This window comes from Oratosquilla oratoria, chromosome 8 (assembly GCF_046742065.1).
Source record: "Oratosquilla oratoria isolate Oo_2021 chromosome 8, ASM4674206v1, whole genome shotgun sequence".
Lineage (NCBI taxonomy): Eukaryota > Metazoa > Arthropoda > Malacostraca > Stomatopoda > Squillidae > Oratosquilla > Oratosquilla oratoria.
Genome location: NC_134784.1, coordinates 52,817,584 through 52,833,847, shown reverse-complemented (window position 1 = coordinate 52,833,847; position 16,264 = coordinate 52,817,584). Strand labels below are relative to the sequence as shown.

Here is a 16,264-nt window from a genome sequence, read left to right as displayed (position 1 = left end):
GCTGTTCAACTTATACATGGATGGGGTAGTGCAAGAGGTAAATGCAAGGGTAGTGGGTCAGGGATTGGAGATGGTTAAAGAAAATGGAGAAAAGTGGGAGGTGAGCCAGCTGTTCTTTGCGGACGACACTGCACTTGTGGCAGGATCGGAGGAGGGATTGAGGAAGTTAGTGACAGAGTTTGGGAGAGTATGTGATAGAAGAAAACTGAAGATAAATGTGGGTAAAAGTAAAGTGATGAGATGTACAAGGGGTGAAAGTGGCAGTAGACTGGAAGTGAGCATTAAGGGAGAGTGACTGGAGGAAGTGGATAGTTTTAGATATTTGGGTGCAAATGTGGCAGGAAAAGGTGGAGTGAAGGTGGAGGTAGAATGTAGATTGAGAGAAGCGAGTAAATGCCTTGGTGGATTGAAGAGTGTAATGAGGAATAGACATTTGGTAATGGATGCTAAGAGGATACTGTATGAAGGAGTGATTGTGCCAACAGCACTGTATGGGGCAGAAACAAGGAACAGAAGAGAGGAAGAGAGAAGGAGTTTGAATGTGTTTGAGATGAGGTGTCTGAGAAGTATGATGGGGGTCACTAGGCTGGATAGAGTGAGAAATGAGGAGGTGAGGAGGAGAACAGGGGTGGAAAGGGGGTTGGGAGATAGGGTTGATGAAAGAGTATTAGGATGGTTTGGACACATGGAAAGAATGAGTGAAGAAAGACTAGTAAAAGAGGTATGGAAGGCAGATGTGGAGGGAGTGAACATGAGGGGACATCCTAAGATGAGGTAGATGGATGGGGTGAAGGGGGTTTTGGGGAAGAGGGGAATGTCTGTTGAGGAAGGATGGGAGAGAACAGAAGACAGGGGTGAATGAAGAATGGTTGTATATGGATGAGTTTGTGGTGCATGAGGTGGAATGGGCGGGGAGATGGGGGGTGAGGTAGTATGTGTGAGCAAAATTTGACGCAGCCTGAAGGGATTTCTCCCCGTCTTCTCCTTTTATGCATGGGGGGACGGAGAGGGGGGGTCGCCAATTTAAGGAAGCAGCCTTGCTGCGGATGTGCTGTGTCTTGCGACACTGCTTCTGACTCAGGGCAGTGGACAAGGTGCAGGGATGACCCGTCATCCGGGAGGTGCTAAGGTAAGAGGGAGGGTGGAGGGGTGTGGAGTGTATTCAGGGATGGAATGGGTGGGAATGATTTTATGCCTTTTCCTTTTTGGCTACCTCCCTTGTAAGGGGGAAAAACCCTTGGTATATGTATGTTCAGGTAGTTCTCGTTTTGTGCGAGATATGGGTTCCTACAGGCTTCGCACAAACTGAAATTGCACAAAAAAAACATATTTTCCCCATAAGAAACAATGGATAATAGGGGGGATGCGGGTTTTGGCCCAAAAAACTTCCATTTTTTGAGCGAAAAAAACATTTATTTGACTAATAAAGTGAACATGTTCTAAAAATGTATCGTTCTAAACCTATAAGTAACACTAATGTGTAAATAAAGTGTAAATAAAGCACCCATTAACACTCAACACGATGCTCCCTCACTTCTCACAGTCCCTCACAGTCACTCGCCATCTTCGTCTGTGCTGTCCACCTCCTCTGGCACATCCACTTCCACTTCCACTTCCTCTCCTATAGCTTCAGGGTCATCCACTTCCTCTTCCTCTTCTGTCACTGGTTGCACAGGCGGTTTATTGAAAAACTCCAGCATGGTGGTCTGGCGGTTTTTCTTTTGAAATTCAGTCTGCATTTGAGTGTAGCAGAAAAGTGTGTCCATACACTTTCTTGTGATTGTGGTGCTTCGTTCAACATTGGGGTCGTGTTCTTCCAGCATGGCAAAACCTTCTTTTATTTTTCCTAATGCTTCACTGATAACAGTGGCAGTGAGCGTTCGTCCTCCCTCAGCCTTGTCTGCCGCTGCCGTCGCTTCTGCTTCTTCTCTTTCCCTCTTGTTCTCTTCTTCGATGTCCAGCAGGTCTTCATTGCTCAATTCTTGTCTGTGTGACTGAAGCAGTTGATCAATGTCCTCTTCCTCCACTTCATCAAGGCCTAAATCCTGGGCATAGCTGATTGTGTCCTTGTTTGCCTTCGAAACGATGTCGTCCACATTGAAGTCTTCGAAGGAATGAACAAACTGAGGACACAGTTTTTTCCAAACACCATTCAGACATTTCGTTGGCACTTCATCCCAGGACTGCTTGATAAAGGTTACAGCATCTTTTATTGTAAAATTCTTCCAGAAATCTCGCAGCGTCTTGTTCATCTCGTTCGTTTTCTTTACTGCAGCAGCCATCGTAGACCTCAGGTAGTAGGACTTGAAGGTTTGAATCAGCCCCTGGTCACAGGGCTGCAGCGGAGAAGTCGTGTTGGGAGGCAGAAAGGCCAGCTTGATGTTGTTGCTGAGATTTTCAAGACTGGCTGGATGACTGGGAGCATTGTCTACCAGCAACAAGATCTTGAAGGGGATACCTTCCTTGTTGCAGTAGGCTTTCAGCTCGCTGTGCAACTTGTTCTTGTAGTAGTCACTGAATATTTTCCCAGTCATCCAGCCCTTCTTGTTGGCGTACCAATGGACTGGCAGGAAAGCCCGGTCATATCCCTGAAACACACAAATTATCCGAGAATTAAGGTGTGGCCACGCTCCTTTTTCTTAACAAAGAAAACGTATAAGCCAGTCGCTTGCATCACAAACCTAAGTATTTTTAATGTCACTTGTGTACACTTCACAAACCCTGATTAATTAACGGTATTAAATATTTTATTATTTAACACAATCAATAACAATAACAACATAAGAACTGTAGAATAAATAAATAAATATTAAATAAACCAATCTTACCTTAAGGGCTCTGGGGTTCTGAGAGTGATAGATGAGGACAGGCTTCAGCCTGCAGTCCCCCTCAGCGTTGGCCCCCAGCATCAGCGTCAGGCGGTCCTTGGACGCCTTAAAACCAGGCGCCGTCTTCTCCTCCTGTGCGATGTACGTCCTCGCTGGCATCTTCTTCCAGTAAAGGCCGGTCTCGTCTACATTGAACACTTGCTTGGATGAGTATTGTCCTTCTTCCAGGGTCTTCTTAAGCATCTCTGGGAATTTCCTGGCCGATTCTGTGTCTGCTGATGTTGCTTCCGGTCATTTTGATGTTATGAAACCCGTGTCTTAGCTTAAATTTTGCAAACCAACCAGAACTTGCTTGGAAGGATGTATTTGGCCCGTCATTTCCTTCGATGTCGTTAATGAGGCTTTTAGCTTTTTCCTGAATGATGGCCAAACTAACAGGAATGCTGTTCTTGTTCTGGTGTTGAATCCAATTCGCCAGCATTTTTTCCATCCTCTCCATGGCCGACGATCTGCTGTAGGCTACCCTCTGCAATATCCTAGACGAACCTGCTTCCACAGTTGCTCGTATTTTTGCACCATTGTCTCGGACGCGCCGCAGTGTGCTCTCCCCCAATCCCAAGGCATGGGATATGATCGAAGTTTTTTGTCCTTGGTCATACCGGCTCAAAATTTCCATTTTCTTAGCCAGAGTGAGTGACTTGCGCTGTATTTTCTTAGCTGGAGGGCCGCTGCTGGTTCCAGGAGAAGATGAAGGACGTTTTGGGGCCATTTTGACGAATGAGTAAACTGGCTGGACTGGCTGTGACTGCAAACACACGAGAGGGCTGTAAACATTGAACTGGGAGCGGGAGCGGCCGCCTGTCGGCAGGCAGCGGAACTACGTATCTGGCGCACTGTTTGAAATGCGGTTGGGGCAAATCGCATCTTAGCGAACAGATCGCACAATTTTAATTAATTATAATATTTTTAATGTCGCATCTTAGCGAATTCGCACAAACAGAACACGCACAAAACGAGAACTACCTGTATGTATGTATGTATGTATGTATGTATGTTGTTGTTGTTGTTCCCTAGACTGAGCAGTCCCGTCTCCCCAAGGAATGCCACGGCCGAAACGGGGTTTTCCCACAAATCGTATGTGGAGTGCCGCAGCATCTTCGCCGTGGGACCACCCCCCCAACCCCAAGAGTTGGGGCCAAACAGTGGCAAACATCCCTGGCCACAAGCACTATGTAGGTGGCACCTATACCCAGGAGGGGCTTTGGTCGCTTGGGCGAGTACCACAATCCTTTTACAACATGGACTGAATTGGTAGCCAGGACTGGCTTCCTGAGAGCTGTAGGTATCTTGTAAGAGAGAATTAGGAAAATGGATAAATAAAAAAAGGTACAATACCTCTAATCTTGGAAGAGTCCTTGATGGTTGGAGTATGGACCAAGGAATGACTCAACATGCTTCTTTTCTTATCACTATGCGATGGACTGATGTAGGAGCCGTATACATAGCAGGCCTGACTCGAACGGGCAGATCTGTCGGCATTCTGTCTCGAGGGCCTTTGTTCCAAATCTGCCTTCACACCCAACAACCTCTGGTTTCCACTGTTACAAGACTGTAGTGGAGCTCTCTGAACACTTGAAATACTGCTACTGCTGTGCTCAGAAGAAGTCTGGCTCCCTAGGGTCATGCTCCCTTCATCTGAACACTGACAAAAATTGAAAAGAAAAACCATAATGAATCTAATTTATCATGCTATGTATACATGGGTAATGGGCAAGATGCCAGGATGACCTGTCATTCAGGAGGAGCCAAGATGAGAGGGAGGGAGGGGTGGTGAATGGAAATGGAATGGGTGGGATAGAAATGAACAGGAATGGAATTATACCTTTTGACTTTGGCTACCTCCCTTGTATGGGGGAAAAAGCCCTTGGTATGTACAGGCATGATAGTGGGTAACCAAAAAAAAATCTACATTGTCTGGGGATCCAGGGGCAGAGCCCCTGGTGGGGGTCAGGGGGCTGCGGGCCTAGGCTGAGTCCCTGGGCTGAATTGCTAGTAAACAAATGCATGCAAGCCATTCCGTTGATGTTGCTATCAATATAATTCAGCCAAAATAAAATCTACCCCAGTCATCACCTTGCTATGCATACATGTGCGCACCACACCATGCAATGCTACACAAAACAAATCACTTGCAGGCAAGCACAAAATAAACCACTTACACACAGGTACAGCCAACATACAAATCGCCCAAAACTTCACATCAACCAAAAATTATTCAACCACATTTTTTTTTTTTTTTTTTTCTAACAGGATCATTTATTACAATCAGGAATTAAGGACAATCGGGAATTAATGACAAAAAATTGAGATCATTGTCAGGAAAAGAAAAATATCAGAATTATGATTTAAATCAGAAGAATACCATGCCTGTATGTATATGTACATATGTATACACCATGGTCTCTTAATCTGACACTCACCAACCGCCACTTGTGCAGACGCTTGGGCCCAGGACATGAACCCACTTTGGGAATCGGTGGTGTTTTATGTCCTGGGCCAATTCCTGAAGTGGGTTTATGTCCTGGGGCTAAACATCCACACACTTGGCATTCAGTGATTGTTGGATTAAGACACCTATATGTACTACTTCTGAGGAGACCTATGAAGTACAATACCAATTGCTTTTTCCCCCTTACTAATGAGGTAGCCAAAGTCAAAGGCATAAATCCACTCCCATCCCTTTCATCCCCACATACTCCACCCCTATTCACCACCCCTTCCTCCCTCTTTTCTTGGCTCCTCCTGACTGCCCAGGATCAGAAGCAAAGTAGCATGACACAGCACATTCACAGCAAGGCCGATTCATGCTACTTTCAGTATAGTTTATTACAGCAGCCTCACCCCTTTCTATCATTCTGTGATTGATTATAATATCTAAAGATAACATATCTATATGAAAACAAAAAAATCATGATATTTTGGTTATGGCCATATGTAAGTGCAACAGATCAATCTCCTTCAATACTGAAGTAATCATACATAACTGAATAAAATACCATGGCAATTAATCAATACCCAGTCCCCTTGTCCTGCCATATCATATACCAACACCTACTATATAAAACAACATAAGTGGTTTATGGGACCAGCATGAAATTTAATGTGTGCATGCATGAAACTGAACCTAGAAATTATCTAAAAAATCCCAGAAAATTCTATCATCAAAACTTGGGCCCTATATTCTGACAATGAGAGCCAAACATGCTCCTGATGGCTCTCAACAATTTTATCTATGTTGCAGAGTACTTATGAAGACAACTCTGAAACTACGAATGAATGCATGAAAAAGAAGATGAGGTTTCTGTACAAATAATAATGCTTGAGATATAAATAGTCTTCTTACAAAGGAGAGATGAGATATCAGAGACAGGATCTGTCCTGGGGTCCTCACAAACCGCAGACCTGTTCTTGACACAGTGGGCGTTCCTGTTATGATATCAGACAGATTCATCTCTGTGAGAGAGATAAAAAAAAAAAAAAAAAAAAAAAATCAATTAATATCCGTTACTGGATAATTGCTGCTTCAAGTAACATAACTGGGAGCCCATGGCCCAACAGTGGCTGGGAATAGTCTTTGGGCCCTCAAACATGAAGTAACCACTGATTCGCTCCAACCATATGTACACAGACTATAACAGTGGCTAATCTACAAGTTAACAAAATAAGCTATAACATGTAAATCCCAGATTTCCCTCAGCTGAATAAAATCACCTATCAGTAGCCAGAAAAAAATACTATCTCCATCATCAACATGTTAATGATATTCAACAGCTGTATATACCTTGATGTAATGTTATCTTGCTGAGACCAAAGTCTGTAAGTTTAACATGCCCTTTATTGTCAAGGAGAAGATTGTCTGGCTTAACATCCCGATGAACAATACCATGTCTGAAAAGTATAGCACACCATTAGAAGAAAACATAGATTTAGAAATGTGTGTGTATTTCCCTAGTGTACCATATATATATATATATATATATATATATATATATATATATAATATATATATATATATATATATATATATATATATTGTGTATATTAATAATTAATGCCCTATCTACCACCCTTCCATCCACTACCCTCTCCCATGTGTACTTATGTTTGACTTCCTAAACACTGAGAGAGGAAGAGAGGAGAGAAGTTTGAATGTGTTTGAGATGAGGTGCCTGAGAAATATGATAGGGCTGGATAGAGTGAGAAATGAGGAGGTGAGGAGGAGAACAGGGATGGAAAGGGAGTTGGGAGATGTGGTTGATGAAAGAGTATTGGGATGGTTTGGACACATGGAAAGAATGAGTGAAGAATGATTACTAAAAGAGGTGTGAAAGGCAGAGGTAGGAGTGAAATTGAGGGGGCAACCAAGGATGAGATGGATGGATGGGGTAAAAGGGGCACTGGAAAAGAGGGGAATGTCTGTTGAGGAAGGATGGGAGAAGACAGAAGATAGGGGTGAATGGAGAATGGTTGTGTCTGGATGAAGCTATGATGCATAAGGGGGAGTGGATGTGGGATGGTGGGTGAGGGAGTATGTGTGAAAAATAAATTGATGCAGCCCAAAGACATATCTCTACATTTTCTCTATTTCTGCATGATAGGAGGGGGGGGGGGGTGTCGCCAATTTAATGAAGTGGCCTTGCTGTGAATGTGTTGTCTTGCAACACTGCTTCTGACCCAGGGCATTAGGTGCGAAGCAGGGATGACCTGTCAACCAGGAGGAGCCAAGATAAGAGGGAGGGAGGGGGTGGATGGAAGTGGAGTATTTGGGGATGGATTGGGTAGGAGTGAATCTTATGCCTTTTTTTTTAGGGGGGGAGCTATCTCCCTTGTAAGGGAGAAAAGCCTTTGGTATATATATATACCTTTACTTTTTTTTAGGAATGTCCCCTGTGGGGCTACACGTAGCAGGATTCCTAGTCCTAATCCCTGTCCCATTTTTTGTCACCTTTTACGACTCAAGTGGGAAGACTTGGAGGCAGCATTCTATCCCACACCACTGGGTAGGCAAAAAAAGGAAATGAATATTCAGAGAAATGGTATAGGACAGTACAGCATAACGGAGGGACAGTTGTACATACATATATACATATACCAAAGGCTTTTTTCCTCCTTACAAGGAAGGTAGCCACTCCACTCCACCCTCTTCCCTCCCTCACATCTTGGCACCTCCTGGATGACGGGTCATCCCTGCATCCTGTCCACTGCCCTGGGTCAGAAACAGTGTCACAAGACACAGCTCATCCACAGCAAGGCTGCTTCATTAATTAGGCAACACCCTCTCTCCGTCCCCTCATGCAGAAAAGGAGAAAATGGGGAGAAATCCCTTCGGGCTGCATCAATTTATTTCTCATACATACTCCATCACCCCCACCCCCTCATGCATCACAGCATCATCCATACACAACCATTCCCCATTCACCCAATCTTCCGTCCTCTCCCGTCCTTCCTCAACAGACATTCCTCTCTTTTGTAATGCCCCTTTTATCACATCCATACATCTCATCCTAGGATGCCCCCTCATATTCACTCCTTCCACCTCTGCCTTCCACACCTCTTTTACTAGTCTTTCTTCACTCATTCTTTACATGTGTCCAAATCATCCCAATACTCTTTCATCGACCCTATCTCCCAGCTCCCTTTCCACCCTTGTTCTCCTCCTCACCTCCTCATTTCTCACTCTATCTAGCCTAGTAACCCCTATCATACTTCTCAGACATTTCATCTCAAACACATTCAAACTCCTCTCTTCCTCTCTTATGTTCCATGTTTCTGCCCCATACAGTGCTGTCAGCACAATCACTCCTTCATATAACCTCCTCTTAGTATCCATTCCCAATTATCTATTTCTTATTACACTTTTTAATCCATCAAGACATTTACTCGCTTCTCTCAATCTACATTCTACCTCCACCTCCACCTCCATTCCTCCCTTTCCTCCCACATTTGCACCCATGTATCTAAAACTATCCACTTCCTCCAGTCTCTCTCCCTTAATACTCACTTCCAGCCTGCTGCCACTCTTTCCCCTTGTACATCTCATCACCTTACTTTTGCCCACATTTATCTTCAGCTTCCTTCTTTCACACACCTTCTCAAACTCTGTCACTAAATTCCTCAATCCCTCCACTGATCCTGCTACAAGTGCAGTGTCATCAGTAAACAACAACTGGCTTATTTCCCACTTTTTTCCATTTTCTTTAACCATCTCCAACCCCTGACTCACTACCCTTGCATTCACCTCTCACACCACCCCATCCATGTATAGATTGAACAGCCAGGGCGACATAACACATCCCTGATGAAGTCCCACCTTTACCTCAAACCATTCACTCTTTCCATTTCTAATCCTAACACAAGCTCTACTACTCTCGTAAAAACTTTTCACTGCTCTTAACAGCTTTCTTCCTATCCCATATATCTGCAATACCTCCCACAGTGCCTTCCTGTCTACCCAGTCATAAGCCTTTTCCAAATCCATAAAAGCCCAAAATATCCTTATCTTTTCCTATAGCTTTCTCACATATCTGCCTTACCACAACAATCTGATCTACACAACCCCTACCTGTCCTAAAACCACACTGTTCCTCACCAATTTCTCCCTTTGTTCCTCTCCTAATCCCCTCAATCAAGACCCTCCCATAAGCCTTCCCAACCTCCCCCGACTAGTAAGTCTAGAAGAGAAACTAATTAAAATGAACAAAGCATGGGAGGTTAGGTTTAGCCAATTAGCACTAGTTACTCAAAGAGCTGATAAACTGGAAGAACTAAAGGAGGAGAATCAAAACCTAACTAAAGAAATAGAAGATTTAAAAAGACAGTTAAGAGAAGTAAAGGATGAGAATGAGGAATTAAAGAATAACAAAGTGAATAAAGAGTCCATAGCAAAAGAGGTGCTTGAGTAGAGAAAAGTCCAAGAGAATAACAAAATTGAATTAGGTGCGTGAGTAGAGAAAAGTCCAAGAGAATAACAAAATTGAATTTAGAGATATAGTGAAACAACAGATGAAAGAACAAACTAAGGACACAGTTATCAAAGTGATGAGGAGAATATAGTAAAAGACTTAGCAGATGAAAAGAAATGTAAAATTATATTAGGAATGGAAGAGAAACATAATCCAAATAGGACCACAGGAGTAAAGGAGGAGAAAGAAAAAGTAAACGTGGTATTAAAAATAGTTCAAGAAGATGAACAAGAAATAGGGAAAGAAATAGAAGAAATATATAGATTGGGGGAAATACATTATAGACAAGACCAGACCAATTTAGGTTAAATTCAGGTCACAAACAACATCAGAGAATATCTTATCAAAAACAGGGAAAATAGCAAAAAATGATCAGCATAAACAGGTATGGATAAAAAGAGAGATGAATAAAGAGGAAAGAGAGGAAAAGAAAACAAAAAGAATAGAAGCTAAAGAAAAAAATGAGAGCAGAAAAGAGTCAGACAGAGAAATTCTATTGGAGAGTAGTGGATATGAGATTGAGGAAATGGTTCATAGCAGAGAAAAATGGAAGGGAACCAGAAAACAGGATGGAGGTAACAAAAAAATTAAAAGTGTCTTACACAAATATAGGTGGCTTAATAACAGGCTTGAATGAACTGAATGATTACCTGAAGGAAAAAGAACCAGACATAATGGAAATTGTAGAGACAAAATTGAAAGGTCCACTACAACCCAACAGTGTAGGACATGGTGTATATAATTATTGGATTATAAACAGAAGTAAAACAAGGGGTGGAGTTATGTTCCTAACTAAGAAGGATATAAATGTGAGGAATGTTACATATTGAAAGAATAGAGTAGAGATGATTATGATGGAAATAGAGGACAGGGACAAGAAGAGCAGGAAGTTTGTGTTAAATTATGTCTCCTAAAACGGCTTCATGGGAAGGGAGAGAACACAAAAATATGTTAGAAGACACAAAGATAACACTAAATAAGATAATGGAAGATGGAGGAAGAAAAGTTATAATGGGACTTTAATTGTAAAGAAATCTGCTGGGAAGAGATGACAGCGAAAGGGGGAGACGACCTATGGGGAAATGTACTACTTGATATGATTATAGAACATACAATGATGCAATGGATACAAGAGGATACTACATATAGAAATGAACAAAAACCATCAAGACTGGACCTAATAATCACATCAGAACCTGAAATAGTGGACAAGATTGAATATACGACACCAATAGGTAAAAGTGACCACATATTAGTTGAACTGGAACTAATTGAGGAAAAATACATGGAAAAAAACGAACAATATAGAAAGGGAAGATTGATGTATGGAATTCTTTTTTTTATATTAAATAAGATAATTCTTTCAAAAAGCAGACTGGGAAAGGATACACAAGGAGGAAACAACAGTAGAAGAGAAATGGAATATTTTGACAACAATTTATAAAGAAGGAATGGAAAAGTATGTTCCAAGAGAAAAAGGATATGTAAAGTTTTGGTACAACAAAAGATGTAGCGAGTTAAAAGACAAAAGGGATAAAGCTTGATAAAATTGAAGAATGACAAAAGACCTGAAAAATGTAAAATATATACTAGTTATAGAAATGAATATGTACAAGTGCGCAGAGAAGAAAAGAGAAAATACGAAAAGGATGTCATAGAAAAATGTAAAGATCAACCAAAACTATTTTATAGATTTGTAAACAACAAACTGAAAAACAAACAAGAACTAGTGAAACTATTATGAGGAGTTGAATACACAGAGGAAATAGAAATGGCAGAAATTATGAACAAGCATTTTAAATCAGTGTTTACGAGAAAGAAAATACAATTTAGAGATGTCAAGTGGGAGGAGAAAGTCCCCCTATGGAAGAGATAAAAGTAACAAGGAAAGAAATAATGAATCACTTGAGTAATCTTGATGTCAGAAAATTGCATGGACCAGATGAAATGACAAATTGGATTTTGAGAGAATGCAGGAATGAACTAACAGACAAAATACATAGTCTAATAAGTAGTTCATTGAAAGACAGAAAAGTTCCAGAAGATTGGAAAAGAGCAAATATGATGCCAATATAAAAATGGGGGAAACAAGGAAGACCCTACTAACTACAGACCAGTCTCTCTCACAAATACAGTAGCTAAAATGTGTGAAAGAATGATCAAAATTAGATGGGTAAAGCATTTGGAAAAAACAATGTACTAAATCCAAGACAATTTGGATTTAGACAAGGAAGATCATGTGTCACAAACTTGATGTGTTTCTATTTAAGGCTAATAGATGTAATACAAGAAAGAGATGGATGGGCTGATTGTGCATTTCTAGACCTGAAAAAAGCTTTTGATAAGGTGCTACATAAGAAATTGCTAAAAGAAATTTGAAACTGTAGGAGGAATACAGGGCAAACTACTAAGTGGATGGATGACTTCTTCCATGAAAGGAAATTGAGAGTGGTGATAAGAGACAAACATTCCAATTGGGATGAGGTGATTAGTGGAGTTCCACAAGGAACAGTACTGGCCCCAATAATGTTTGCTATATATAGAGAAGAAAGGGATGGGGATTGGGACTAGGCATCCTTCTCCTCGTAGCCCCACAGGGGACATTCCTAAAAGAAAAAGCAAAGGCATAAGAGGGTCTGGGAGTTTTCCGACCAGCACCCTAAGGTTTGGGTCTTTTAATGTGCGTGGATGTGGTGCAGATGAGAGTAAAAGGGAAGAGATAGGTAGTATGTTCATGAGAAGAAAGAGGGATGTGTTGGCTTTGAGTGAAACTAAGCTGAAAGGGAAGGGCAAGTGTAAGTTTGGGAGTGTAAGTGGGAGGTTATCAGGAGTGAAGAGAGGGCAAGGGAAGGAAGGGGTGGCTATACCAGTAAGTGAAGAGATAGGTAAGCGTGTAGTGGAGTGGAAGGAGGTTTCCTCAAGGATAATGTGGATGAAGGTGAAACTGGGAAAGGAGATGTGGGTTTTTGTAAGTGCATATGGACCTGGCAGTGAGAAGAGCGTGGAAGAAAGGGAGGCTTTTTGGATAGATTTAAATGAGTGCATAGAGCATTTAGGGAGAAATGTCAATGTAATAGTACTGGGAGACCTTAATGCTAGGGTAGGAAATGATCCAATTGATGGAGTGGTTGCGAAATGTGGAGTTCCAGGAAAGAATCATAGTGGAGAGTTGATGGTGGAAATGTGTCTAGAAAGAAAGTTGATGATAGCAAATACAGTGTTTCGGAAGAAATTCAAGCATAAGTACACATGGGAGAGGGTGGTGGAGGAAAGGGTGGTAGATAGAGCGTTAATGGACTATGTAGTGGTAAATAGGATTATGATAGGAAGAGTTAAGGATGTACATGTGCTAAGGGGAGAGGGTGGGGGAATATCAGATCATTTTTTGGTGGAAGGTAAGTTGAGAGTGGAGGATAGATGGAGGAAGAGGAAAGGGACAAAAGGTAGGGAGGTGCTTAGAGTGAACTCTTTAAATGAAAAGGAAAAGGAGAAGGAGTACAAGAAGAAGCTGAAGGAGAAGTGGGAGGGAGTGAAGGATAGAGTAGAGCTAGGTGTGGAGGAGGAATGGGGATGGTTCAAGGAGGGAGTCACAAAGTGTGCAAAGATGGTGTGTGGAACAAGAAGGACAGGAGGAAATAGAAGAAAGGGTAGTGAATGGTGGGATGAGGAAACAAAGAAGGTTGTAGAAGAGAAGACGCGAGCTTTCACAGATTGGTTACAAAATAGGATGAGGGAGTCATATGAGAGGTACAAAGAAAAGAAAAGAGTAGTAAAGCAAAAGATAAAGGAAACAAAGAGGAGAGCAGATGTGAAATAGGGTAAGAGTATGACAGAAAATTTTGAAAGTAATAAAAAGATGTTTGGGAAAGAAATTAAGAGAGGAAGAGGAGATGAATCAAGTAGAGAAGAAAAGGTAAAAGGTGCAGATGGAGAGATGATAATGGAAGAGAAGGCAGTAAGGGGAAGATGGGCAGAATATTTTAGGGAGTTGCTAAATGTGAAGGAGGATAGGGAGGGAAAGATATCTGCAGTGGGAAATGCTAAGAAAATGACCGTGATGAGTGAGGAAAATGGAGGAGAAATAAGGAAGGATGAAGTGAAGACAGTTGTTAAGATGATGAAAGCAGGTAAGGCACCTGGTCTGGATGGATGCCATGCAGAATGTATAAAAAAAAAAGGAGGTACAGTGATGGTGGACTGGCTGGTGAGGTTATTTAATGTTTGCTGGAGAGAGGGTAGAGTGCCAGAGGACTGGAGGAGTGCCTGTATAGTTCCACTTTACAAGGGAAAAGGGGACAAGTGTGAATGTAGTAGTTTCAGAGGGATTAGCTTGTTAAGTGTAGTTGTAAAGGCTTATGGGAGGATCTTGATTGAGAGGATTAGGAGAGGAACAGAGGGAGTAATTGGTGAGGAACAGTGTGGATTTAGGACGGGTAGAGTTTGTGTAGATCAGATTTTTGTGGTAAGACAAATATGTGAGAAAGCTATAGGAATGGGGAAGGATGTTTTTTGGGCTTTTATGGATCTGGAAAAGGCTTAAGACTGGGTAGACAGAAAGGCACTGTGGGAGGTTTTGCAGATATACGGGATAGGAGGAAAGCTTCTAGGAGCTGTCAAGAGCTATTATGAGAGTAGTAGAGCTTGTGTCAGGATTAGAAATGGAGAGTGAGTGGTTTGAGGTAAAGGTGGGACTTCATGAAGGATGCATTATGTCGTCCTGGCTGTTCAACTTATACATGGATGGGGTAGTGCGAGAGGTAAATGCAAGGGTAGTGGGTCAGGGATTGGAGATGGTTAAAGAAAATGGAGAAAAGTGGGAGGTGAGCCAGCTGTTCTTTGCTGATGACACTGTGCTTGTGGCAGGATCGGAGGAGGGATTGAGGAGAGTTTGGGAGAGTGTGTGATAGAAGAAAACTGAAGATAAATGTGGGTAAAAGTAAGGTGATGAGATGTACAAGGGGTGAAAGTGGCAGTAGTCTGGAAGTGAGCATTAAGGGAGAGCGACTGGAGGAAGTGGATAGTTTTAGATACTTGGGTGCAAATGTGGCAGGAAAAGGTGGAGTGAAGGTGGAGGTAGAGTGTAGATTGAGAGAAGCGAGTAAATGGCTTGGTGGATTAAAAAGTGTAATGAGGAATAGACATTTGGGAATGGATGCTAAGAGGAGACTATATGAAGGAGTGATTGAGAGTAGTAGAGGTTGCGTCAGGATTAGAAATGGAGAGAGTGAGTGGTTCGAGGTAAAGGTGGGACTTCGTCAAGGATGCGTTATGTCGCCCTGGCTGTTCAACTTATACATGGATGGGGGTAGTGCGAGAGGTAAATGCAAGGGTAGTGGGTCAGGGATTGGAGATGGTTAAAGAAAATGGAGAAAAGTGGAAAGTGAGCCAGCTGGTGTTTGCCGACGACACTGCGCTTGTGGCAGGATCGGAGGAGGGATTGAGGAAGTTGGTGACAGTTTGGGAGTGTGTGTGATAGAAGAAAACTGAAGATAAATGTGGGTAAAATTAAGGTGATGAGATGTACAAGGGGTGAAAGTGGCAATAGACTGGAAGTGAGCATTAAGGGAGAGTGACTGGAGGAAGTGGATAGTTTTAGATACTTGGGTGCAAATGTGGCAGGAAAAGGTGGAGTGGAGGTAGAATATAGATTGAAAGAAGCGAGTAAATGCCTTGGTGGATTAAAAAGTGTAATGAGGAATAGACATTTGGGAATGGATGCTAAGAGAAGACTGTATGAAGGAGTGATTGTGCCAACAGCACTGTATGGGGCAGAAACATGGAACATAAGAGAGGAGGAGAGAAGGAGTTTGTATGTGTTTGAGATGAGGTGTCTGAGAAGTATGATGGGGGTTACCAGGCTGGATAGAGTGAGAAATGAGGAGGTGAGGAGGAGAACAGGGGTGGTAAGGGAGTTGGGAGATAGGGTTGATGAAAGAGTATTAGGATGGTTTGGACACATGGAAAGAATGAGTGAAGAAAGACTAGTAAAAGAGGTATGGAAGGCAGATGTGGAGGGAGTGAACATGAGGGGACATCCTAGGATGAGGTGGATGGATGGGGTGAAGGGGGCTTTGGGGAAGAGAGGAATGTCTGTTGAGGAAGGACGGGAGAGGACAGAAGACGGGTTAATGGAGAATGGTTGTATATGGATGATGTTGTGATGCATGAGGTGGAATGGGTGGGGGGATGGGGGGTGAGGTAGTATGTGTGAGCAAAATTTGACGCAGCCCAAAGGGATTTCTCCCCATCTTCTCCTTTACACATGGGGGGACAGAGAGGGGGGTCGCCGATTTAATGAGGCGGCCTTGCTGTGGATGTGCTGTGTCTTGTAACACTGCTTCTGACCCAGGGCAGTGGACAAGGTGCAGGGATGACCCCTCATCCAGGAGGTGCTAAGATAAGAGGGAGGGTGGA

At 42.4% G+C, this 16,264-nt stretch overlaps 1 protein-coding gene across 2 annotated transcripts in view; it reads right to left on the bottom strand.

The window, feature by feature from the left end:
* gwl (serine/threonine-protein kinase greatwall) overlaps window positions 1–16,264 on the bottom strand; it is a 37,457-nt gene that overhangs the window by 9,070 nt on the left and 12,123 nt on the right. For both annotated transcript variants that reach the window (XM_076189216.1, XM_076189215.1), the window contains exons 6-8: window positions 6,670–6,776; window positions 6,232–6,341; window positions 4,224–4,530 (exon numbers count right to left, since the gene is read on the bottom strand). In XM_076189216.1, the coding sequence (XP_076045331.1) occupies window positions 4,224–4,530; window positions 6,232–6,341; window positions 6,670–6,776 (524 nt within the window). The remainder of the gene's footprint in view (window positions 1–4,223; window positions 4,531–6,231; window positions 6,342–6,669; window positions 6,777–16,264) is intronic.